This window comes from Cydia amplana, chromosome 2, assembly GCF_948474715.1.
Source record: "Cydia amplana chromosome 2, ilCydAmpl1.1, whole genome shotgun sequence".
NCBI lineage: Eukaryota > Metazoa > Arthropoda > Insecta > Lepidoptera > Tortricidae > Cydia > Cydia amplana.
In genome coordinates this window covers 412931-439378 of record NC_086070.1, presented here as the reverse complement: position 1 = coordinate 439378, position 26448 = coordinate 412931, and the positions used below count along the sequence as shown (strand labels likewise).

At 44.6% G+C, this 26448-nt stretch overlaps 3 protein-coding genes across 4 annotated transcripts in view; 1 reads left to right on the top strand and 2 right to left on the bottom strand.

The window, feature by feature from the left end:
- Nucleotides 1-17784, bottom strand: part of LOC134655685 (unconventional myosin-Ib-like) — a 31943-nt gene extending 14159 nt beyond the window's left edge. The window contains exons 1-19 of the mRNA XM_063511136.1: nt 17636-17784; nt 15549-15713; nt 14817-14932; nt 13121-13361; nt 12324-12387; nt 12221-12234; nt 10440-10524; nt 9628-9797; nt 9214-9361; nt 8980-9078; nt 8678-8871; nt 8321-8554; nt 8023-8141; nt 7737-7897; nt 6940-7111; nt 6339-6606; nt 6038-6233; nt 5077-5372; nt 3559-3729 (exon numbers count right to left, since the gene is read on the bottom strand). Of these exons, the coding sequence (XP_063367206.1) occupies nt 3559-3729; nt 5077-5372; nt 6038-6233; nt 6339-6606; nt 6940-7111; nt 7737-7897; nt 8023-8141; nt 8321-8554; nt 8678-8871; nt 8980-9078; nt 9214-9361; nt 9628-9797; nt 10440-10524; nt 12221-12234; nt 12324-12387; nt 13121-13361; nt 14817-14932; nt 15549-15665 (2865 nt within the window). The 5' untranslated portion in view covers nt 15666-15713; nt 17636-17784. The remainder of the gene's footprint in view (nt 1-3558; nt 3730-5076; nt 5373-6037; nt 6234-6338; nt 6607-6939; nt 7112-7736; nt 7898-8022; nt 8142-8320; nt 8555-8677; nt 8872-8979; nt 9079-9213; nt 9362-9627; nt 9798-10439; nt 10525-12220; nt 12235-12323; nt 12388-13120; nt 13362-14816; nt 14933-15548; nt 15714-17635) is intronic.
- Nucleotides 17785-19118: 1334 nt separating this feature from the next.
- On the bottom strand, nt 19119-20808 carry LOC134662076 (ATP synthase mitochondrial F1 complex assembly factor 1). Its single transcript, XM_063518352.1, has 4 exons — nt 20511-20808; nt 20108-20429; nt 19548-19643; nt 19119-19354 (listed from the first exon to the last, which is right to left on the bottom strand). The coding sequence occupies exons 1-4, from the start codon at nt 20780-20782 to the stop codon at nt 19184-19186; spliced, it is 861 nt and encodes a 286-aa protein (XP_063374422.1). The 5' UTR covers nt 20783-20808; the 3' UTR covers nt 19119-19183.
- Nucleotides 20809-21393: 585 nt separating this feature from the next.
- LOC134662085 (cyclin-dependent kinase 2-like) lies at nt 21394-25504 on the top strand. 2 transcript variants are annotated; one of them, XR_010098015.1, is made up of 6 exons: nt 21394-21598; nt 22217-22412; nt 23784-23954; nt 24136-24237; nt 24504-25113; nt 25303-25446. XR_010098015.1 is itself a non-coding variant. In XM_063518356.1 (6 exons), exons 1-6 carry the CDS (start codon nt 21483-21485, stop codon nt 25436-25438), a joined length of 945 nt encoding a protein of 314 aa, XP_063374426.1. In that variant the 5' UTR covers nt 21397-21482; the 3' UTR covers nt 25439-25504. The 2 variants fall into 2 exon arrangements, 1 of the variants encoding a protein (XP_063374426.1); XM_063518356.1 differs by having other exon boundaries at nt 21397-21598; nt 24504-24727; nt 25303-25504.
- The last annotated feature ends 944 nt before the right edge of the window (nt 25505-26448 follow it).

Sequence of the window (26448 nt, the reverse complement as noted above, 5' to 3'; positions counted from 1 at the left end):
ACTTATGGAACCTTAACACAGTAAGTTAAACATGTGAAGAGCATTCAGGGTGATTCTTTAAAAAAAAAAACGACATCCCTTTAAGTTTTAAAATTACTGGGTGACCTCTTACTTCTTTAATAGTTTAACTTAATCCAGCGTGCGCATTTAACAATAACCGGGTTCATTTCTTTGAGGGTTATCTTTAACTTGAGTCTTATTGTAGTGATGTTAGAGTTGTTTCGTACGGGAGTTATGTTTATTACCTACTTTTCCTTATCTATTATCTCGACTTAAATCGAGTTTTTCCCTTATGGTTGTTACTTTACATGGAGTAAATATTTACCTTATTAGTTTACTATCGGTGATTGCGCGTTTTTTTTATTGTTGATGTTCGGTAGGAGTTTTTTTTGTGTATTGCGGGCAGGAGTTTATGTACGTAGTGTCCGGAGGGGAAAATTACCTTTCGAACACGCGTATTACTTTCTTTCGATCGTGTCTGAGCAAACGTAACTCAGGCACGTGGTTTGTTGTTGTTGGTGGGCGGAGAGGACGATTTAAAGTCTCTTCGCGTGTTTTACCGGGGTGCTGGCGCTTTAAACCAGCATTCCAATCGGCACTGGCTGGTCGGGTTCTGGCGGATTTTAAACCGTCAAACTCTTAATAGCAGTGTCGTATTCCTTGTTAACGCTTTGCGGTATGACTTAAATCATATGCGTGAACGTTAATGTTGATGTTGGGGGGTGTTCTGTGGTACACGCCTTAAAGCGTTATCCGCAAACATCGGATTTTTGTGTATCAGACTGACAGACTTGCATTGCCTGAAATGCAGTCTGTACAGTCGACTTCCGTGTGTCTCGTGTTGTTTCGAACGTTACCGTCTGCCTGTCGTTCAGACACAGCTGGTTAACGTATCGTTGTGTTGTGGTATTGTCTTATAGGTATTAGCGTCCAGACCTGTGTCGACTTAAGGCACGGCCTGATAAGCGCGCGTTACTTAAATAATGTAAAGTAGCAGTCACCGATCTTAGTTAAGTACATAGTTTAATTTCACTTGGCTATATGCCGTCTTCCGCTGTATCTCTTGGACGCATAACCCGCGGCTTGGGCCGTTCGTTATGCCACCAAGAAATATAAGCGATGCGACGTTTCGTAGTAATGTAGCTTAGAGATTTACTTGCGAACGTCAAGTCTTATAAATTAAGTTTGTGGTTTAGTGCGTGGGTTCGATTTGGGTGGTTGTTTTTTTTTTAATTATTTTTTTTATTTTGTAGTTTACTTTCTGCGGATAGATGTTTGGAGCTGGAGACCAGCTCAAAATTTTGCCTACGTCAAAATTTTATTCGGGAAGGGATGTACTGTAACAATATTTTTTTAGACCTCATAGGACATCTAGCGTTGGGCGATGGTAATACTTGCATTGATCGTATTAACGTCGGTCCGAAAGCTAATTAGTTGCTGAAAATATCGACAGAGGGCGTGAGTAGCTCGCTGTCTGATTTTTCTTCAATAAAAGGTTTACTTTTATTAATTTACAAATATTAAAACACAATTAAATATTTTATAACTTTCTTCTTTCCTTTTTGGAAATTATTATTTTATTTTTTTATTGAAACGAGTTTCGGTCGCTGTATCTGCGTCGTACGCGCAACGAGACGCAGCGGTGGTAGTATCTGTGGTTCGATCGGTCAGCTGTCATCGGCATTTCGGATGAGATGTTGTAGCGAGAGAATTCCGTTTTCTTCAAAGGCCAGTGTGCCACATTGTTTTTTAAATCGCGGCTTAAACCGCTTAATCGTAAGTATTTTTCTTGATCTACGTATCAAATTGTTCGAGACGTGTTCAGTGCTTATTGTTTTATTACTTATTTTCAGGGAGAATATTATGTTCTACTTATCATAACCTCTGAAGGCCCCATGCATAGACATGAAGGCACGGATTTACAAAGCCGGCTTCTTTTCTGCATTGGGTAAGTTGCTCAACCGTTCTTGCGAATTTTAACCCTCGTCGAGGATCGGCAAAGCCTCATACTTATTGTTTTTAAATTATTTCCAGGGCTTTCAAGAGGAGGTTTCGTTTACCCCTTCAGTTCCCTAGTTAGTCAAGGGCGTCGGCATGAGCGAGGTTGTGCTCCAGGCCGCGCTGAGCTGGTGCTGCCCTTGACCACTTAACTGGCATGGACGTTCGGAGGCGGCTGCTGTGGCACCGGGGTGGTTGAGCTCACCACCACGCGGCTGCAGGGCCCAACTCTCGTGCTTTTTTTTAACCCGAGGTCAGAGTGTTCCCTATTACATATTTTATTAAGGCGCCCAACATTTAATTACCTTTACCAAATAGTTTACCGAGGTCTTCCAGCATCTTGAAACACAGACTCACCCCCTGTGCTCTAAATTTAAATTAAGACTGAGCTAGTTTACTACCATTATTAGTTATTACATAACCTAATCCTACCGCTAAGCTGGCGTAGCAAATTGTAAAGTGAAAGAAATATACCCTTAAATACAGTAATTCCTTATTTTATTTTATACCACTATAGGGCCCCCGCTGAACCCGTAACAATATGATTTACAAGTAGTACCTATAGCTTTTACATGGTTTCGGTTTTGGCGCCCAGGCACAGAATAAATAATAGTACTAGGTACAGAAGACTCACTCTCTAACAAAACGCGTCTATTACGACAGATATGACCTCTAGGTGGCGCAAGCGCGAGCAGGCGTTCAGATCGGTTTTCCTAGGATAGCGGTGCCGTCATATATTATAGCGGCCGTCTCCATACTAAATAATACGGCTAAATATGGATGTCGTAGTATTTGTATGGAGACGGCCGCTATATGACGGCACCGCTATCGGAGGAAACCAAAGCTTTAGTTCCGGAGCGGTGCGCGGCGACTACTACGGCTAGACATCGGCATCGGTACTTGTAGCGACGCGACGCCCAGATGCCAGGTTCCACTCGGCGTGCACCAACAGGTCTGTAGGCTACTAGCGGCGCACCTTGCCCACGACGTCGGCGAACACGACGTAGCGGTCGTGCGGCGTGTTGGCTAGACATCGGCATCGGTACTTGTAGCGACGCGACGCCCAGATGCCAGGTTCCACTCGGCGTGCACGAACAGGTCTGTAGGCTACTAGCGGCGCACCTTGCCCACGACGTCGGCGAACACGACGTAGCGGTCGTGCGGCGTGTTGGCTAGACATCGGCATCGGTACTTGTAGCGACGCGACGCCCAGATGCCAGGTTCCACTCGGCGTGCACGAACAGGTCTGTAGGCTACTAGCGGCGCACCTTGCCCACGACGTCGGCGAACACGACGTAGCGGTCGTGCGGCGTGTTGGCTAGACATCGGCATCGGTACTTGTAGCGACGCGACGCCCAGATGCCAGGTTCCACTCGGCGTGCACGAACAGGTCTGTAGGCTACTAGCGGCGCACCTTGCCCACGACGTCGGCGAACACGACGTAGCGGTCGTGCGGCGTGTTGGCTAGACATCGGCATCGGTACTTGTAGCGACGCGACGCCCAGATGCCAGGTTCCACTCGGCGTGCACGAACAGGTCTGTAGGCTACTAGCGGCGCACCTTGCCCACGACGTCGGCGAACACGACGTAGCGGTCGTGCGGCGTGTTGGCGGCGGCGCCGCGGCGCCAGGCGCCCGACGCGCGCAGGCGCACGTAGTCGCCCACGAACGGGTGCGCCACCGACGCGCCGTAGCGCGCCTTGCGCTCCTTGAACAGCACCGACGCCGTAACCTGCCCAACACAGGGGAATACACCTTCACTCTTAAAATAATAATCTAAGAATAGAAAAAAACCGACTTCTCTAACTACTAGGCTAACCCACTTAGCGGCGCTTATACTTTATTTGGTAATATGTATACATTTTATGGTAATCATAGTGGTTTATTTAGTTTAGGTATCATAGTGGTTTTCCTGATCAAGGTCCGGGTCCGGGTCCGGATCCGGGTCCGGATCCGAGTCCAGGTCCGAGTCCGAATACGGGTCCGAGTCCGGAGTCCGGGGCCCAGTCAAAGTCAAAATAGAAATTCAAGATCACGAAACGTGTACTATGCGTCGTTGAAGAGTTCTGTTCTGATCATCATCAGCAGTTCCACTTCATCAAATGCCACAGTTTTTAATGTAAATACTCGATTTTCTAATGAAAATATATAAAATTTTATACGCATGCCTTTAAGATTTGAGGAGTTCCCTCGATTCCTCATGGATACCATGTTCACGACTTGAGATTGACATAAATGTGCTTAAAAACCTAACTTGCTTAACAAACATAACGAAAAGGACAAATCGCCAAATGCGAGCAGCTCGCTGCCATGCATAGCTGCTATGCGTCGTTGAAGAGTTCCGTTATGATCATCATCAGCAGTTCCACTTCATCAAATGCGACAGTTTTTAATGAAAATGCTCGATTTTCTGATGAAAATACAAAAATCTCTATACGCATGCCTTTAAGATTGGAGGAATTCCCTCGATTCCTCGTGGATCCCATCATCAGAACTCGAGCTTGACAAAAATGTGGCTTAAAAATTTAACTCGTTTAACAATCATAACGAAGAGGATAAATCGCCAAACGTGTAGGTACTATGTGTCGTTGAAGAGTTCCGTTCTGATCATCATTAGCAGTTCCAGTTCATCAAATGTCACTTTTTTGAATGTATATGCTTGATTTGTTGATAAAAACATAAAAATCACTATATGTATGCCTTTAAGATTTGAGGAGTTCCCTCGATTCCTCATGGATCCCATCATCAGAACTGGGTTTTGACAAAAACGGGACCAATCTGTATGCATATACATACAATCAAAAAAAAATTTAAACTTCGGTCCAGTAATGACGGAGATATGGAGTAATAAACAAAAAAAAAACATACAACCGAATCGACAACCTCCTCCTTTTAGATTTGGAAGTCGGTTAAAAACTCCATCGAAACGAATCTAAACTGCCGGGAGTCTCATGAAGCGAACATTACGATCCCTTTCACGTCTGTCTAGTCACTCGGGCGACACGTTTCGGAGAGGCTAGGCCTTCATTTTCGAGCCCCAGATTCCAAATTGTCGCACATCGCATACCGCGACGCATACCTTCTCCCGCATCCTGTTCCTGGCCGTCTGATCGAAGGCCTGGCGGTAGACTTGGCACCGCCACCGGTGGTGCAGCCTCCTCAGCAGCGCGTCGGTGCGGGCGAGCAGCGCCGGGCGCGGCGGCGCGGGCCAGGCGGCGCACAGCGGGCTGCGGTGGCGCGCCGGCAGCCGCCGCCACAGCCCGCGCAGGTACTGGCGCCGCGCCAAAGTGCTCCACCAGCGCCACACGACGCCCGCGGCGGCGGCGCGCGAACACACCGCCCCTGCGGCGCCTGAGACAACAATTGGAGGGAAATCTGTGATGATATAAATAATAAACGAAAACGATAAGTCTTTGGCAAAAATTTCATTTTTGGTACGTACTTTTATCGCCGACTGTACTTTTCTTACGACGGACGACTGATACTCGTCGAGACGATTCTAGAAACCCCTAACACGATTAGGTTGCGTTGTTTCATCCCGGAGTTCCTGCGGCCGCCTCCCGTCTTCGTCGTCGGATCGGCTCGACGGTACCGTAATATTGCATTGTCCCCCGGCTTACATGCGTATGCAAAATTTCAGCTCGATCGGAAACCGGGACGTGGATCAAATTTAACTTGCAAGATTTGATTACGGACAGACAACGGACTTGTAAAAAGTAAAACAAATATATTCGTTTTGCTGAAGTAAATAGTTACAAAAATAAATAAAAGTCAATTTAAAAAAAAAATGTTATTAAGAGGTAAGAAAGATACAACACTAATGGTCGCTCTAGGTCTCCACCACTGAAGAGTCACATACTATCCAGGCGGCAAAGTTGATTATGGAGGAGCCGAGAAATTTAAAACTCAAACGTGTTCTCTTAATGCGCATTTATTCTATAGTAACAAAATATCGATGTCGACTGTATGATCTATATCTAGGTATGCACTCGCACATATAGCAAAAGTATTTAACTATTTAGACTAGTTTGGACACATACCTTCCCCCGTGACCCTGGGCACGGGCAGGCCGGGCCGGCGGGGCTGCGGGTGCGCCGCGCGGCGGGCGCGCCACGCTCGCGCGATGACGCGCTGCGCGCGCGCACGCCGCCGCTGCCGGTGCCTCCGCCACGCCGCCTGCGCCGCTCGGATCAGCTCCTCTACTCTCGCCGACCGTAGCGCTTCCAGCTCCCAGACCTGTACCACACGACGACATCAACCAATCGATAAAGAATCGAAAATTCTGCTGGAAGTAAGTTTTTTTTATTTTTTTTTCTATTCGCTTTGTCATAGCGTCCTCACCGTCCTTGGGCTCCGGATGAAAACCTTGGTCCTCCCGTAGGCGAACTCCGCGCTGGGGATGGGCAGCGCGCGCAGCAGCGCCCGGGCCGCGCGCACGGGGTCGGCGTGCTGGTCGTGGTGGTGCTGGTCGTGGTGGAGCTGGTCGTGGTGGAGCTGGTCGGGCTGCTGGCACCTGCGCGGGCGCAGCAGCCCGTAGCGCGCCAGCACGCCGCGCGCGCACCACGACTCGCACCAGCCCGCGCGCCGCAGCAGCGCCATGTCCATGATGCTGGCATCGGGATACAATTACACCAATAAACACTTGGTAGATCATTAGTAAATTTTATTCTACGATTCTGTATATAAAAAAAAAACAATGATGTCGTTCCTCTTTGAAAATAATTTATTCGCGCGGTAAATTTTTTTGGGAATTATGCTGCGCTAAAACCTGACATAATCGCCGAAATTTTCCTTAAAACTTCATGCTGGAATGTAGACCGTTCGACGACCTATTGTTATTCACATAGTCATACTTCTAATCACACATGCGTTCTGAGCACGCCGCCGCCGGCCAACGCCGGAGCAACACCACTATGTCTACTGCCAACCGGACCACCCTCACCCCTGGGTCCGCAGCTGGTGCCGCAGCAGCGCCGTGTCGACCCGGTGCGGGCGCAGCGCGGGGTCGGCGCGCAGACAGCGCACCAGGCGCGGCGCCGCCGGCAGCCGCCGCAGCAGCGCGCCCACCAGCGCCCGCTGCCGGCACGCCAGCGCCGCCGGCCGACGAGGGGAACCTGACACGGAGGACGCGGTGAGAAATACTACGTTGAGTATGCAAAAAAAGCGGCCAAGTGCGAGTCGGACTCGCCCAAGACGTATAAAAAAAAACTACTTACTAGATCTCGTTCAAACCAATTTTTGGTGGAAATTTACATGGTAATGTACATCATATATTTTTTTTAGTTTTATCATTCTCTTATTTTAGAAGTTACAGGGGGGGGGGGGGACACACATTTTACCACTTTGGAAGTGTCTCTCGCGCAAACTATTCAGTTTAGAAAAAAATGATATTAGAAACCTCAATATCATTTTTGAAGACCTATCCATAGATACCCCACACGTATGGGTTTGATGAAAAAAAAAATTTTTGAGTTTCAGTTCGAAGTATGGGGAACCCCAAAAATTTATTGTTTTTTTTTCTATTTTTGTGTGAAAATCTTAATGCGGTTCACAGAATACATCTACTTACCAAGTTTCAACAGTATAGTTCTTATAGTTTCGGAGAAAAGTGGCTGTGACATACGGACGGACAGACAGACGGACAGACAGACAGACAGACATGATGAATCTATAAGGGTTCCGTTTTTTGCCATTTGGCTACGGAATCCTAAAAATGTGCTTCTATTTGCGTAGGCTGACCTCTCGGGGCGGCCTGTGGCGGCGCCGGCGGGAACAGCGCCGCCAGCAGCGGCTCGCGCGCGGCCGCCAGCGCGGCGCAGCAGCGGCGGCACACCACGTCGCGGTTCTTGCTCACGATGCCGCGCGCGCTGTACACCACGGGGCCCGCGAAGTGGGTCACTCTGTCGGGAAGATACGATATACATTTATCTGAGACGCGTCGTTCCAGCCACAAAAAGAAAAAGGATCTATTGTTGGGAAAATAAAATATCCAGTGAGTAAAGAAATAATCGGAGCGAGTACGTACTGGAAGTGGTCGGGCGGCAGTACCCGCAGGTGCGGGTGGCGCCGCCGCTGCAGGCGCGCCATGAAGCCCGCGTCGCCGGCGCCGGCCTCGCGCAGGCAGCCCAGCACGCTGTCCGGGCCCTGTCGACCGACGTCGCAGGTATAGTCACAATAAACGAACGTCTGGGTACTGAAGTTATGGGCAAAACATTACATGATTTTGGTCATGGTTGTAGACAAGATGGATTTGGTTGGAGAATAGAAAGCCGCGTAGTTGATGAGGTGTTCTACTCGACTATTGGTACCGCTGCAAGTCTCACCGCGTCCAGCAGGTCGGCGTGCTGCTCGTGGTCGCGGTAGGGCAGCGGCGTCCAGGCGAGCTGCTCGCGCGCGTACTCCTCCTGCTCCCTCCTGAGGGTGGCGCCGGTGACGGCCGCCTGGAGGCGCTCGGCCGCGTAGTTGATGAGGAGGCGCTCGAGCCCGTTCTGCGCGAGCGCCTCGAAGCCGTACACGTCGAGGATGCCGAGGGAGCGACGCTTGCCCGGCTCCGCGGGCTGCAAAAAGGAAACCGATGGTACAAAATAAATAATAAAATACAAGATTATTGATTTGTTCAACATAGGTGAGTGACAGTGATAGGTACAGAGCCTGCAGTAGACGCCCCCCCCCCCACTGACCTTGATGGCCTCGTTGACCCGGGCCAGCAGCCAGGCAAACAGCCGCGCGTACAGCGCCTGCAGCAGGCGGTCGCGGCGCGCCCGCGCCCACTCCGCGGCGCCGCCGCAGGCCCCGCAGCCCGAGCACAGGCCCGGCCCGCGCGCGCAGCCCGACCCGCTCGCGCTCGAGCTCTCCTCCTCGCCCGTTTCGCATTCTGAGAACATAACTTAAGTGACTTCGAGATTCAAAGAAAAAATCAAAATCTTCCCTTTGGGAAATGCCGATATTTGAAGTGGAAAGCGACGTTGGATCCGATACTGACCGGGCGAGTGGTCGGCGGGCTCGTCCGGCGGCGGAGCCCCCAGCGCGGCGGCCAGCGCGCCCGCCTCCACGCCCACCAGCGCGCACGCCTCGCGCAACTCTGCAACATAATCATATCTTAGTGAGGCCCACCATACAAGAAAAATGCCAAAAAATATTGAATCGACAGTGGAGAAAATAGAGAAGCCATCGGAAGCCCTCACCGGTGGTGGTGGGAGTGCACGGTGGTACGTACCGTACTCGTGGTGGAGGCGGGTGGCGAGCGCCCCGTCGATGGTGGTGGTGGGCTCGAACTGCACGTTGCCCAGCTTCAACAAGAAGGCCAGGAGACGTAGGACGCCGCCGCACTCGCTGGCGCTCAGCCCAAGTCTCGCCATCGCCGCCTAACAACAGAAAAAATATTATAACACTTAAAAACTCGGATTATAATGGTCGGCGGCCGATCGTAAAATCCGCCGTATCGTGAAACTTGAAAATAATTCTGTCGTTTCCAGAGTCGACGACCGAGTCCCGCGGAGCGTCTTTTTTCTGAACGGTTTGCCCTTAAAGGCATCTGAAGCAACCTACCGAACCTATCCTCCCTACTCGTATGTATTGGTTTGATGGTCGGCCGGGACCCGGCGCAGGGCTCCACGTGCAGCCGCAGTACCTTGGTGAACTGGAAGTGGTCCTTGTCGGCGTGCTCTCGGACGCCGGGCGGGGGCGGCAGGGGCGGCGGGGGCGGCGTGCGGCGCGGCGAGCAGGGCGCCGGCGCGGGCGCGGCGCCGCAGCCCCGCAGCACCGCGTAGTGCTCCCACGAGCGCTGGAGTTTCAGTCGCTCTGCGAATAAATATGCTTATAAGTGCCACTTGCACCATCCCACTAACACGGGGTTATCCGGTTAAACCTGGAGTTACCATGGTTTCCAGTACAATTTGACACTTGGTTAACGCTTTAACCGCTAAACCCCGGGTTAGTGGGATGGTGCAAGTGGCCCTAAGAGTTCACGGTACCTCGTAAAATCCGTCATCAGAACTCGAGCTTAAAAAATGTGGCCCGGAAACCTAACTCGCTCGACAAACATAGCGAGGAGAACGAATCGCCGAACGTGAACTATGCGTCGGTGAAGAGTTCCGTTCTGATCATCATCGGCGGTTTCACTTCATGAAATGTCACTTATTTGAATGTAAACGCTTGATTTGTTGATGACGATTACAAGGTTTGAGGAGTTCCCTCGATTCCTCGTGGACCCCATCGTCAGAACTGAATTTTGACAAAAATGAGGCAAATATTTACTTTCAAACAGAAAAATGGTTGTCCAAATCGGTTGAGGAATGACGGAGTTCTGAGGTAACGACATAAAAATAACCTACGACCGAATTTAGAACCTCCTTCCTTTTGCAATTTTGAAGTTAGTTAAAAATAAGACGAGATAAACGAGAAACAATGGTCTGACGAAAACGTAAAGTAAGCGGCACTCACTCAGCAAATGTGGCTCGGCCCCCGCCAGCAGCTGGTATAACACATGGAAGTTGCGCTCTCCCTCTAATGCTCCACTCGCTCGCTCCTGCACATACCAACACTGATTAGGAGTAGGGCCACACAACAAGCGAGAAAGATACCGCTCTGGAAATATCAGAAAGTTTCAGGCCATTTAATCTATTTACTTATTAAAAAAATATGAATTTCTTTGTTTTGTTCTTGAAATTATTCAATTGTATTTCAGACACACTGTTTGTGTTAGATCTGGGGGCACGTTAGTGCCCCCGCCAAGACGAGCAAAGCGAAGCGCAAGGGCACTACCTACCTTTTCTCGAAGCGCTTCGTCGTTTTTTTGAACCCTCATAACTTGGATTTGGATTATACCAGATAAACAAAATTCTCGGAATAAGATGTCAATAGTGGACTTATTAAGCATAAAAAATTTCAATTGGCATGTAACAGTTTGCTATAAAACCTCGTTTGCGCTCGGCGCTTTGTGCTGGCCGGTTGCAAAAAAACATTACATTTTAAAATTTCCTTCAGGAATCTTGTGAATCTGTCACATGAAAAATATGGTGTAGATTCATTGATTGCTCACATATTTTCGCTAATAATCTTCGATATTTAATGTAGAATTAATACTAACCTTGATTTAAAATAGATCGCAAACTGCCGTTAGTTTTTATTATGCTGTGTACATTTCCTCGGATCGGGTAAGTGTTGTGAATCTTTAATCTAAGTTTCTTATGGGAATAATTTTACGTTGTATTCTTTCATACTGTTAACTAATCTGTTCTTTTCTGACTGCTTCATCCGTGAACACTAAAGAAATGCTAAAAGGTTAATTTTCCTGATACTTCTTTCCTTGCGGGCCGGATGACGCAGTCACCGTTGTGTGCATATTCTAATAAGACCAATATTGCTAGGGATCAAGTCTGGGGTTGACTCTGAAAACCCACTAGCCTGCACTACCCCGGGTTGCGCTATGCGCATGCTCCACAATCTGGAAGGTCTCCATTCCGAGCTGAGGATCCTGGACCACAGTGCGGAGCTATCTTAGAATACTCTGGACCTGCGACTGCGATGCCTGCTTTGTTCAGCGGAACCATTTACAATTGGCCGCCTGCGAAGTAGAGTCCCAGGAAAGTGCCTCCTATTAAAGACTTGTTTCATTATTTCATTCTTGCCGGCTCAGTTATAAGGACTCACGGCCCTAGCTAACTTATTGTAATTTTAAATACCTAATATTAATATTAATTAACTTTTCTAAATTAAACTTTTCATTTCCTTCCTACCTATTTCCAACTTTCATTTCCTTCCTACCTCTTTCCAACCCTAACTGCGACGCTAAACGTCACAGCCATAGCTCTTATACTTTTGATTTTATTCATATCTAAAAAACCCCGATTTCGTCCCCAACTCACTCACTCACTGATGATCGTCAAAACCTTTAGGTTACTTTCTGAAGTCCTAGGAAGCTGAAATTTGGTATGTACTTAAGATAGTCTTAGTACACAAACAACAAAAAAATAACTAATAACTTTTTGACAGTGCGAGCCTTATGGTTTCGTTTTGGCAACATTTTACGTGAAAATGTTTTTGGTGGGATGTCTCTTTCTAACAAACAGAAATGTCAAAATGACAGATAGGAAAAAACGATTATCAAGGGTTTGTTTTGAATTGACGAACATTTAGGAATAATGCCATTAGTCAGCGACTTAATCCTCTTTATGTGTACATATTATAATTTTCTTAATATTAACTCAAGAAACATGAATTACCTTTTCCAATAAGTCTGCGTGCAAAACGGAAACATTGAATTTGAATCTTGCGGAAAATTAACAACAAAATGAAACTGTAAAAAGAGAATGAAACCGTACTTACAGTGCGTTATGTGTCCGCCCACCGGCTCGCCCTTGAAATCGAACTCGATGTCCAGCAGCTTGCCCTGGAAGTACAAGTCTTTTAGGATACCCTTGATGAGCTAGAAATATCATTTAAAACCGGGTAAGTATTAGACCTTTAAAAATAAACGTTTTTCAATGCTCATTTACTTACAAGATCGATGCAACTTAAGTACAATGGCGTATTCCCAATATTCCCATATACACAAATTACAAAACCGTTCACCATTATTTCAACAAACAGCACAGGAATTTAAAGACGTTCTACAATACAATAGGGATGATGACACATGTTGAATTTTATAACAAAATCTAGTAAAATAGATAGCAAACGAGCAATTTATCACAATAATGTGGATATTAAAATAAAATATTGAAAAATTACAAAATTACAGGACCTGAAAGTTTCAAAATTTAAGTTTTTTTTAACTTCCAAAAACGATAAAAGTAAGGGTACCATTCGATTCCTTACATTTCACCAAAAAAATTATTGTATAGCAACTATATACATAAACGCAATATTTCATCGACAAAAACGCAATTTTCTTGTTTTGTCCATACTACAAGATGGGCGATGACGTCACGGCCTCTGGCCGTTTTGTATAGGGCGTTTCGCGAGTGAAGTGCGACTGTCGGACTTTGACTACAATTTCTGACTTTTGTGTTACTTTAATGCAACGGGTCCCATATAGACATTTGATCCTAAAAACAAACCCGATCGATTGATACCATAAAAAAAATTAGTCATGTACGAAGTACAGTAATGAAATGACTCACAAAACGACTGGCGTTATGATTCCTGGCCGTGGCGGCGTTGCCGAAGGCCTCGAGCAGCGTGCCGGCGGCGGCCAGCGCGGCGCCGCTGTCGGCCGCCGCCGCCGCGCCCGCCACCACCGCGCACTGCAGGCACACGCGCGCCGCCTCCGTCTTGCCCGCGCCGCTCTCGCCCGTGATCACGATGCACTGGCTCTCGTTGCGGTCGCGCACCCAGCGGTACGCGGTTGCCGTTATCGCGTATCTGCGGGCGAACGTGCGTAAGTCGCGTTACAATAGTACGTTACTGCAGACGCCGGGAAAGAAGGGCTTGCCGGGTGAGTAGGTATAGTGATACGAAGCCGGCGAGACCTTTTCACGGCTAGGCATGTATAGTGCTTTTCTCAAACATGCAATGAAATAAAAAAATACACCACTCAAAAAAACAAATTTATAATCTTTATAATAAAAATCCAACTTCACAACAAAAGTTTTTTAATTTTCCTTCCAATCCCGCCATAATTGTTTTTTTACGGAAGTCGTCCGTATTTCGCGTGTGTAGTGTTCGAATAGACCTTATTAGGGCCATTATACACAATCGAATAATAAGAATCTCAATTTCTATAAATAAAATAAATGCAGAGGATTTTAAATATTGTCTATGGTCTCTGGTGACTTACGTATAGACAAAATTTTAAATTTATTCATCAACACATTGAATCATACAGATTCGTATTCTTAATATCAGTACGTTCGTGTATAACAGGCGTTAACACGAATATTTTGGTCCGATAACCATTCATTCATCAAAAATAAAAATAAATATATATAATTCGGCTGTTTAGTCTGTTCATGGACACAGACCCCATGTTTACATTAGAATTTAAAAAGCGGCCAAGTGCGAGTCGGACTCGCCCATGAAGGGTTCCGTATTTAGGCGATTTATGACGTATTAAAAAAAACTACTTACTAGATCTCGTTCAAACCAATTTTCGGTGGAAGTTTACACGGTAATGTACATCATATATTTTTTTTAGTTTTATCATTCTGTTATTTTAGAAGTTACAGGGGGGGGGGGGATACACATTTTACCACTTTGAAAGTGTCTCTCGCGCAAACTATTCAGTTTAGAAAAAAATGATATTAGAAACCTCAATATCATTTTTGAAGACCTATCCATAGATACCCCACACGTATAGGTTTGATGAAAAAAAAAATTTTGAGTTTCAGTTCTAAGTATAGGGAACCCCAAAAATTTATTGTTTTTTTTCTATTTTTGTGTGAAAATCTTAATGCGGTTCACAGAATACATCTACTTACCAAGTTTCAACAGTATAGTTCTTATAGTTTCGGAGAAAAGTGACTGTGACATACACGCACAGACGGACAGACAGACAGACAGACATGACGAATCTATAAGGGTTCCGTTTTTTGCCATTTGGCTACGGAACCCTAAAAAGAAATAGCTTCCCGGCCTAGGCCTTCAATTTCGTATGAAATTCCTTTACAGTTCTCTGGAGTTGCTCCGCCCTAAACGTGATACTTCGAAGCCTGATATAACGCTCGGAGCGACGACATTTAATTGCATATTTGAGAAAAGTTTTTTATTGATAGTAATATTATGGGGTAAGTAGGATCGGAGGCGCGCCTAGCTCGGCGGAGTACTGTGGCGGCGCTCGGCTCGGGTCCGCCGACGTGCAGGTGCAGGGAACATACGTACAGGTGCGGCGGCAGCTGGTAGGGCGGGCGCGCGAGGTAGGCGCGCACCAGCTCGGCGGAGTACTGCGGCAGCGCGCGGCACGGATTCACCGACACTAGCGCGTTACCCACGTACGTCTGTAGAGGAAAGCCGATGTCGACTATTAGCTTACGTCTTTTGTATACCTATAGTCACAATAAATATATTATGATTATGATTACGAGTATAAGATTGTTTACCCCGTAGCAGATAATGGGAAGCGGCCGTGAATGGAAGCGAGTGGTCAGATTGTGCGTTTACTCCGCTCTCCGCTCCGATCGCGGAATATCGAGGCCCCCGAAGACCTCAACCAATGTGCGGTAACTTAATTTTGGCGTTTATACTTCCAGTGGGTCGTCTTATTTTCTACGAACTAAAGTACGATATCAATGCATTGAAACAATAACATTTCATACAGTATTCTACCTTAGAACCATTAAATACCGTACATGTTGTATGTGGGCTGCGTGAAAGCCTTTACCTAATCAAATATAAACAAGACCACGTGTAATTGCAATTCGAATATTCCGCGCAGTAGAAGATGTTGATGCAATTCCTACAACCAAGAATGCTTCAAGAATGTAACATCCCCATGGAAAATGCAAAAAAAATAAATAAATGTAACATTTCACAAATGAGATCAGTTTAGTTCAAATAATAGTGAACTTCACCAAAGTTGTTGGGAGATGGCGCGAGCTTAAAAGCCTGACTCACATAGATGATGTCCCGCTTGTAACGCACGTGCAGGTTGTGCAAGAACGAGTCCTCGGTGAGCGGCGCCAGCAGCACGGCGTCGCTCTGGCCGACGTCGGCGCCCGCCTCGTCCGCCATCACCGCGCCGCCATCACCGTGCCCACACCCCAACACACACAGTTCCAACTACAAACAGTCAAATTATGAGTTTCTTTAAGGGTAGCAAAAAATTAAGGGAACCTGCATACAGGGTGGATTTTCTTTTTGGGTCAGTGAGGACAGCTACCAGATCCCATGCTGCTACGAGAAAACCTTCCCTCGATTTCAAATTTGTATGAAAATGAAAACTTTTATTTTTCACGTGCTATTTTTGTATGCCAATCGATTCCACTCCTATCCAGTACCAATAGTTTCCTAGGGGTCAACTTACGGTAATGTACTAAAAAGCCACAAATTAATAAATACTTCTTCCATACATTTACTATGGACAAAATGTGAAATTTTATTCACAATTTTCTATCTCGCTCATCAGTCCTACAGCAATGTCTTCATACAGTATTATGATCCTTAAATGTAACAGGACTGATTGGCCAGATAAAAAAATGTGAATTAAAAATTTAACGTTTTCTCCATAGTAAATGTATGGAAAAAGTTTTCTTGTACAGACAAAGACAAAAAGAAAATCCATCCTGTATAGTGCGAATGACAAACACCAGAATATAAGGTAGGAAGGTATCACTAATACAGAATGGGCAGGGTTATTTCATTCTGCCAGCTCTGCAACACTGAAGATAAGGAAACTTATAGCCGGTCAGACTAATAGGTTTGTGTCGGTCGCGAACTAAGAACTGTTAAGAATGAAATCCCGTGAAGGACCGAAAGGAACTAAATCTTTTTGCGCGCTTTTAATCGGTCTTTAGGTCCTTTAGTTCAGTGAGATTGGAGAGTGCTTGACCGAGTGAAACAGAAAACGATCGGAACGAAACAGTTCACAATGGTGCTGGCACAAGTGCAAAGGAGATGAAAGAATCATGTGACACGCCAAATCCCGAAAAGTTTGAAGGAAAACCAAATATTTTTCTATATATGTTAATTTTTTTATCGTGTTAACTTGTTTTAATGTTTAATATCGACCTAATCATATCGTACAAATTGAATTATATTTAGTTATCAAAGATTGGGACAAAATCAAGTGTAAAACCGATTCCTATTAATTCCCAGCTCTCAACAAGTTCAACGCCCGAACTGAACTAAAGGAACTAAAAGAGCGAACTAGTTCGTTCGACCGATTGACCGAGAGTGGAGCGCTCTCTGTAGTGAATGAGCAGGCACAAGCCTACAGACTAACAATCCAAGTTTAACCTAAGTTTTTACAGATAACAATAATAACAATAACAATAACAATATTTTTATTCATAATTAAAGATGACCAAACACTAATAATAAATTGTAATTAAACTCACATTTTCAAATTAACAATTAGTGACATAGTTTATATGTGTTGGGCATTTATTATGACACATGTATGAATGTGTAACAATAGACTCATGGGCAAGAGTAGTAAAAACTGTAATGAAGATCTTTATTTTTAATTTAGTTTATAAACATCTTTGTACACAATCACATCTTCATTTTTAAGTTAAAAGCAAGAAACATAATAAGTGAAAGTTATATTGCAACAATGTGGAATACCTACATGGTAGAATAAAATGTAATTGGTTCTGGAGTTTTAAGTTATAACAAATATTGTAGGTAATAAAGTATTTATGTATGTAATTATGTATGCTATTTTATTAATGTTGTTTTCCACTCGGATGTTTTTAAATATAATCAGCACGAGTGTTGCTCTTACTCACGTTGTATTGAAGTCATAATGCAGCATTTAATTTCCACTTATGTTCACAATGTGTCTAATCTTAGCTTCCTCAAAATTCTAATTACCAACGCGATATTACATTTTCAAACACGGCAAATTTAGCACATCGCTTGATACTTATGAGTTTGTTTTGTTTAACTTTATTGGTGGAACCAAAATCGACCACTGCAGTAGCGAGTACCCCTCGATCATTAATTGCGCCAGGCGACATTCGCGTCTTCAGTTTACTCACCTTAGCATAAATTTCTTAGCCTATAGCTAAAATAACACTATGTAGCTGGATGAGATTTCTGTAACATCGTCTTAAGAATAAAATGTTATTAATTTTGCAGATAAGAGGCACAAGGACCTCTCAATTTATCGCTAGAATATGACATTTGTTGACTTGACAGAAAATGACAGCCTGAAGGTGTTTTATCAAAATTCATATTCAAACGTTGTTTACTTTGAATTTTAAACAATGAGAGTTATTTACTCAAACATTAAATAAATTAAATTATATGTAATTATTATTAACATTTATTATAAATAAAAAAAAACTATGATAAAATATGGATAAAATTGAACGCGACGATAATGATCACACAAGCACGTCCTGTCCTTGAACGTCAGGGCGGCATTTTGAAAACATTTTTGGATTTTGTGGCGCTGGACTCGGAGCTTGTGGGATCAGTTTATGCTGTGCTGTGCGTTTATTTTTTCCATTATTTTTACATATACAGTTTTAGGATTATTATGGAAGATACTTGTCATATCTTAAAGCGTAAGAAACGCAAAACTCGAAGGTGTTTAAATGAAATTAGAAAAAAATCGCTTAGTAACGCAAGCAGTACTATTAAGAATACAGATATCGAGAATAAAATTAACAATGCGGCCAAAAAGACGGAACAATCATCTCACAATAACTTTATTACAGCTAATCGCCTCACTTTAGCACTTTTCCCTAAAGCCGTTCGATCCGAGACAATAACTCGGCCACTGTTAGCAGAAATCAGACATGAACCAGGAAATATAAACCTCAACAACATAGTTAAAGGCAAATATACTTTGAATCCTGAAACTACTGCCAACCAAATCGTGGAAAAACATTTGAATAATGTTCATAATTATAATACTAGTGCTAATATGTTTTCCGACGAGGACAGCGCGAATAGCGCAAAGGAAAATTGTATAAATTCTGTAATATTTGAAATGGACCGCGTCAGTGATGCTTCCAACGATTGTGAGAATGCTTCAGTGGAAGACCCTTCCCCAAATCGCGTGTTATCCAGCAGTCCAGTACCTCAGCTGCATGAAGATTATGCTTATAGAAAGTACATAGAATTCATAAAAGAAATTCCAATGTATGTGCAAATGCACACTCCTTCGCTACTCGCAGAAGACCCGATGCGGAAGCCTAAGGCCATGCTGCAAAATATGTACCTGGAAGAGCGGCGGCGACTTATTGAGAAGGAGCAAACAAGTCCAACCATGAATATGCATGAACCAATCCTTGAGAATCCCATCGACTACCTGAAGCGATGCAGCACTGTCACATCTTTGGCATCCCCTGCACTGCCCTGCCAGGGCTCCCAGTCATCTCTAACTGAGACCCCGTCTCCACCGCGACCACCCTCGCCTCGCGAGCCACCTTCCATCATACAGGATACTCCAGAATATATGTTTTTTCCTCACAAATTAAATCAATAAAAGCATGGATTAAATTTCTTTATTTATATAATATTTTCTAGGTATAATTTTATATTCATAATTACAAATCTGGGTTTTCCAGCAGGTGAATCTAGACAAGGGAAATGTTTTCCAGCTGTGCAATGAGGTCCATGTGTTTGAAATTGTCAGGGCTGGCAGTGAAGCACTGCAGGAGCTCACGTCGCGCTGGTTCTGCACTGGCACCATAGTATAACTGGAACTGGTTGGCCAGACACAGTGCCTCGCGTCCGCTCAGCACATTCTGTAATAAACAAAAGATCAGTTAACTTAGTTGCCACTTTGCACTGCAGAGTTTTCAAAATCTCCACACTGAAGCAGGTGCTTCAGCATATGGACCAATACAATCTTTAAACCTCCAAAAAAAGAGTCTACTCCCATGTTAAAGGCCAGCAACGGCAGCAACAAATTTGCAAATTATTGATTGTTACACTTGCCGTGTCATACTCGCCACGCATCAACACTATACCCTTGTCCTTCAGTTCAGTGTAGTGGACCATTGTCAGACATTCTGGAGCATTTTCTTTGTGAACCTGCAAAATGCAAACTTTTATACATCTATTGCAAACTAAGCATATTGCAATTTTTGAATGGTTTTTTTTTAATGGGAATACCAGCCTACACTAATTTGTTTGTTTTTTTGGACTCTACCAACTCAGCACAAACTAAAAATCTGGGTCTGTGTGCCAGAACCTCAAGTGCAATCTTGCCCAGGTGAATATTTTCACTTTTCCTGGGTTATTCCCACTAGTTACCACCAAGTTGTTACCAGTGGTAACTACTGGGAATTTTTTTCCCACCTTTTACCACTGGTAACTACTGGGGAAAATTATTCCCAGTAGTTACCACCAAATCGAGTTGGTGATAACTAGTGGGAATTTTTAGGGTTCTGTACCCAAAGGGTAAAAACGGGACCCTATTACTAAGTGTTAACTAGTTAACTAGTGGGAATAACCCCTTTTCCTTTATTGAAAAAATTAAACAAATACCTACTAACCTGGAATGCCAGTAGTGGAGTAAAATGCACAGAATGCCCAAAGGTTTGACAAACTATGAACTCATAGCCCTGGTCCCGAGGCAGCGGGAACAGGAATGTCGGGAACTGCTTCATATTCTCACGTAAACCAGTATAGGTATCAGCAGGAATTGTTGCCGCGATCACATCTTTGTCTTTGTGGTATTCTTGCCAGATCACTTGAATCTCTGATGCATCTTTGTCTTTCACTAGCTCAGTTTTAAAAATAGCATCTAGCTTTTTTTCTTCTGCAGCTACACCCTCTGGTAAAGCTTCTTTAGGATTTAGCACTGAAGAATATTGACTGAAAAATAATAATAATCTGTAAATGTATTTGAACTTTATAATATCTCAAAGTTTACCTTTACATACGCGTGTTTAGTACCTAGTATCCACTGGGGCTTTGCCCTCGCCGCTGGGTTTGCGCTCCGGGCTCACTGTGCGCGCAACACGCTCCAAAAATTCATTGGGATCAGTTTTCTGCAGGCGCGCGATGCGGTCTGCATACTTCTCGTAGTAGGGGTTGGTCTGTAGTTTTTCCATTGCCTTCTCCATCCTGATATTCGATGTGGATATGCTTCTGCAGCTACCTAGGCGTACTGCCGATGATCTCAAACCTAGCACGGATACGCGCTGCACCAAACGACTGATATCCATTCCCAACCCAAGTGCGCCTGTCGCACGCACGCACGATACGCACTTCTCTTACTTCTTGTTAAATAGTGGGTTGTTTTTAAATTGTATTACTAAAACATTACGATTTTTTAATAATAATTTGAATTTTTAAGTAGTAAATAAGTGGTTAGATAACACATAACCTGAAGACCTGTTCGGATACTTGCGTATCACGAGATGAGACGTATTTTTATACCGCATTTTCACAGTTTTAATACCCATAAATTTGAATACTATTAAATTACAAAAGCAAAAAAAAGTAGAAAGTCTTTTATTATGATTTTTGTGAAGTTAATGAAACAATGGTATGTTTCCCTGGAATTGACACGATTTCGTTGTTATATAGGAGTAATAAATTATTGAGGTTTCGAAACGTATATCCATCCATCTTATTGACAGTGACAGATTTTTTTTAATGGCTCATTTTATTTTATTGCATTGCATTTGCAGATGTGTTGGCCGGGGCTGGGTTTTATTTTAACAATATACTTACAATTTAATTCAGCGGTTCATAAGTAGTAATTACTTATTTAATGTATGTATAACCTGCTGGTTACTAAATACATGGATACTAGAACATGAATGATAGCAATATCTAAACGCATTTTATAATTCAACTGTCAAAAAAGTAAACGTAAACCCGATCCAACATTTCTATAAAAGTAACTTTTTAGTAGATTTCATGGAAAAGTTTTCGAAAGTAGAGAAAATCGGCGAAGGAACATATGGCGTTGTGTATAAAGCAAAAGACCGTGAAACTGGAAATGAAATCGCATTAAAGAAAATCAAACTAGAAAAGTAAGTTTTGGCGGGAAAAATTATCTTCATAGGTTTTTGTGCTTACACTGCATGACAATGTGTTTATAGGCTTTTTACGAGTTATGTACGTAAATGATGAGTCTTTACTGATGGTATTATGTAGGATTTTGTATATACTAACTGTTAAAATTGTGTTAGCACAATCACAAATTTACTAACCTAACTAAAGTAACTAATATGGAATCTGTATAAAAGAAGTCCACATGGAATAAATCAGAAACTAAAAATCATAACACAAAATAGACGTACTAACGTCTAAGTCACCAATGAAGTTCTGTCTGGTCCAGTGGCACAGTCATTTTTACAATTCAGGATACTTCTGCTGCCTTGCTCAGGGGCTCCCATGCAAGTTTCAAATTTAATCTCGGTTATTTGAAAAGTAATAGGTAACATGGTGAGGACGATTGCCCCTCTTTACTGTTTACGGGGCACAGATTTGGAACCCCTGGCTAGCTAGACCCACCTAATCACATGTATCCAAATGTGCCTTAAGGCAAGATTTTTCAATTTAGCATCTCATGTACTGGTTTGATGCAAGCACTATTTCCGTTTTGCACTATATTTTAAAATCGTCATCTTTGACGTAACTTTTACCAGTGAGCCTGAGGGCGTGCCCTCCACAGCCTTGCGCGAGATCTCAGTGCTGCGCACGCTCCGGCATGAAGGCGTGGTCCGGCTGCTCGACGTGCTGCTGGCAGACAGGAAGCTGTTCCTCGTGTTCGAGTACATGCACATGGACCTCAAGCGGCTCATGGACCTCACGAGGGGCCCGCTGCGCCCTGAGCTCGTCAAGGTATTGTGTAACTTTATTTATTAATAAAGAAATTGTACAGATACAGACTAGATTACTAGAACATTAAATAACAACAACACAACAACAAATGTTTGGGTAGCAGGAAACTAAGAACCATAACATAACTAATTAAGGTCACTGCGGGCAAGACCGGCATACTTTATTTTTTTTTAACTTTGGAGTGATCTAGTTGCGTTAATTATTCACCTACGGTACCATTTGTAATCGCATACGATGAAGAATTTAATAATTAATAGTTTAGTGACAGATCGTTTTAATCATAAATTAAGCAAAAACATTAGTATTTTTAAAAAGACGGCGAGTAGACGGACTTCCCTTGTAATTTAAGGGAAGTCCGTCTAGTAATGATATCAGCTAATCTATGGGTGCATATATGTTCGTAGTCGAGGATTTTAGGATGTACTGGCTATCTAGGAACTTCTAGAAGGGAGAGAAAGCACAAGACGCGTTCACTTGGTAACAACGATTTATTGAAAGGGAGCGATGATATGTAGGTATACATTAATCTGTCGCCGAGAATTGGTTCTACCCTCTTACCTAATTATACTCATATATTACAACAATGAAAAGTGCACTTTCAACTTGTTAATATAGGGTTCAGATTCGAAATAAACGCCATTTTTCTAATATAAAGGCAAGTCCATATACTACGAAAATGGGGTGGTAAACCTTTTATGGCTAATAATTACACGTATGTAATTATTTTTTGGATTTCCGAAATAAAAGACCAATAGAAATTTTAAAATGTACTTTATTAGTTTCTTTTAATTTACTGAGATTAATATTTAGGAAACTAACATCATGCGCAATGTCAGGAGTATTTGTCGATACCTTATCAAATCGTTATAATATTAAAGTCGCAAAAACAGTTGGTAATCTCTGATTTAACGAAAATATGACGGACTTGCCTTGTACATAATAGACGGACTTTCAAACTTAGTCAAATTTTAATGTGATAAATGGTGGAACGTATAACTACAAAACTAAGCCAATTTCTGATATTTTAAATAAAGAACAAAGATAACTGGTTCTTATGCTACTTACGTAGGTACTTTCTGATGCACAATCTTTTCAAAAACTATTTTTAACAAATTTTTTTCGAACGGCTGTCGAACTATGACTTCCGAGTTCAAAACACGAAATGACTTATTTAGGCAGATTGCTCTGAAATTGGTTGTCACAGCGCCATCTGTTTTAGAGTGAGGGAACTAACGCGCAAAACAGAAATCGACTTGACTCCAAAGCGGCATACGCCTCTTAATTCAAAAGTTATAACGTGTAGACGGACTTGCCTTGTAGACGGTCTTGCCCGCAGTGACCTTAATAAACTTTTTTAATTTATATGTTCAGAGCTACGTGCGCCAACTAGCCGCAGGCCTCGCGTACTGCCACGCCGCGCGCGTCCTCCACCGAGACCTGAAGCCACAAAACCTTCTCGTGGACACGGCGGGACGCATCAAGCTCGCGGACTTCGGCCTCGCGCGCGCCTTTGCTCTTCCTGTCCGGGCCTACACACACGAGGTAAGCCTGCTACACCCAAGACCCTGGTGAAGCAAGTCTGAAACACTGTCAGAAAATTGGTGGTTATTATTTACGGAAGGCGAGAGGGTCTTGAAAAATCGCCATTAGACTGTGACATGAATAGCTATTTAGCTAATTACTAATAAGATACTGTGATGAACATTATGTTTCGTGTGCGTAGGTGGTGACGCTATGGTATCGAGCGCCCGAGATCCTGCTGGGCGCCAAATTTTACTCCACCGCCGTCGACGTGTGGAGCCTCGGTTGCATCTACGCTGAAATGGTGAGACAAATTGCCGGTTACCTTTATGAGATGAACATGAAGAAGTATGTCTGAGAAGCGTCCATGTGAAGGTTGTTTTTTTGTATGTAGATGGTAAATACTTAAGGTTTTAAATTTGTGCATGCATGTGATGCATGCAGCATCGTTTTTTAATGTAACCGGAACAAAACAGGAAGAAGAGTCGCATATTAAAATCGAAGTTGGGGGCCGACCGCCTCAGATGAGGCCGCGTTGTCTACGGTTTCTTATGTTATGTTAAATGTCAGATGAGCGGACGTACGCTGTTCCCGGGCGACAGCGAGATCGACCAGCTGTTCCGGGTGTTCCGCGCGCTGGGCACCCCGGGCGGCGCGCTGTGGGCGCGGGCGCGGCGTCTGCCCGACTACCGCGCCGCCTTCCCGCGCTGGCCGCCCCGGCCGCCCCGCGACCTGCTGCCCCAGGCCGCGCAGCTGCTGCCGCACGCTGCCGACCTGCTGGACGCGCTGCTGAGGTACTGCACCCCTCCCCCTGCCCGACTACCGCGCCGCCTTCCCGCGCTGGCCGCCCCGGCCGCCCCGCGACCTGCTGCCCCAGGCCGCGCAGCTGCTGCCGCACGCTGCCGACCTGCTGGACGCGCTGCTGAGGTACTGTACCCCTCCCCCTGCCCGACTACCGCGCCGCCTTCCCGCGCTGGCCGCCCCGGCCGCCCCGCGACCTGCTGCCCCAGGCCGCGCAGCTGCTGCCGCACGCTGCCGACCTGCTGGACGCGCTGCTGAGGTACTGTACCCCTTCCCCTGCCCGACTACCGCGCTGGCCGCCCCGGCCGCCCCGCGACCTGCTGCCCCAGGCCGCGCAGCTGCTGCCGCACGCTGCCGACCTGCTGGACGCGCTGCTGAGGTACTGTACCCCTCCCCCTGCCCGACTACCGCGCCCCGGCCGCTGCTGGACGCGCTGCTGAGGTAAAATAAAAAGATATACCAACTTGATTGCAAGCTCTTTATCTTCACACTTTCCTAGTTATTTACATGCTAAGTATGTTCTCCTTTGTAAATACCACTTAATTTAAATTATCGTACCTACTTTCAGATACGAGCCAGCCGAACGTCTGTCCGCGCGTGCCGCCCTGCAGCACCCGTTCCTGCAGGACGCCCGGCTGAGCGCCCCCGACATCCCGCCGTCGGCCGCCTCCGCGTCGCGCCCCGCCGCCGACCTCCACCTGTGATCAACCTCGTCGCCGAACACACGGGAGACGTCCACTCCGCTCGACATGCTCGTGTGGAATGAAATTGTAGAGCGCTTACGGTGCAACTGCGACGAAAGGCCCGCATGATTGTGATGCCGATTGAACAATATTTAACCTAAATAGCTGCTAAACTATATTTTTATATCCCAGGTACCGAAGAGAGTAAGTAGCAATTGGGGTGACTGAATTGTCATTTTAGTATCTGGAATATAAAAACGGGAATTAATTATATTTTCTGACCGTTATTACTACAAAAATTTACTTTTAACATCCAGTGAGACAATATGCGGATCCATTTTTGACCCCCAACTTAAATTTAGGTTTAGGATGATCTCGCTATTGGATTGTTGAGTGTCGGCGATGACGCAAATTTGACTGATAAGTGATAACGTATAATAATAGCGACTACTTAATTTATAAAAATTATATTGAGAAATGGTATAAGAGCCTGTCATAAAACACATCGTAACTATCATTAAATAGCGGCGCAGTGCGCCTCGCACGGGCTCTCTTATGCCTGGTGACGTGTAATTTTAGTTTTAAGCGATTTAAATAAAATAAAAGAATCTTGTATTAAATCATGTTTCATTATCCATTCTTCAACACGGCGCATAGTATATTATGTCGGGGTTCTGGCGCCTGCTGCAATATGAATAATATGCATCGAGTTATAGCCCGTCTGTTTTTTTAAGATTTAGCTTGCCAGTCTTATAGTATGGACGATGGACCTATGGACCACAACTCACAAGTAAGGACGTACTTGATCTTAGAAAAGCGAATAGGCTATACTAATGCTATAATGAAACATACAGGTGCAGTGGCATCTGCATGACTGGAGCGCATGCCGCTGGATATAGCGTAAGTTACCACTCGCCACAGAGAATCGCTTGTTACGTGCTTGTTACATGTACGTTTTAAGCATCCTTTCAATACCAAAGACGCAAATGTGGAAGCTGTAATAGTAATAAGATTCAAGTGAATTCAAATCC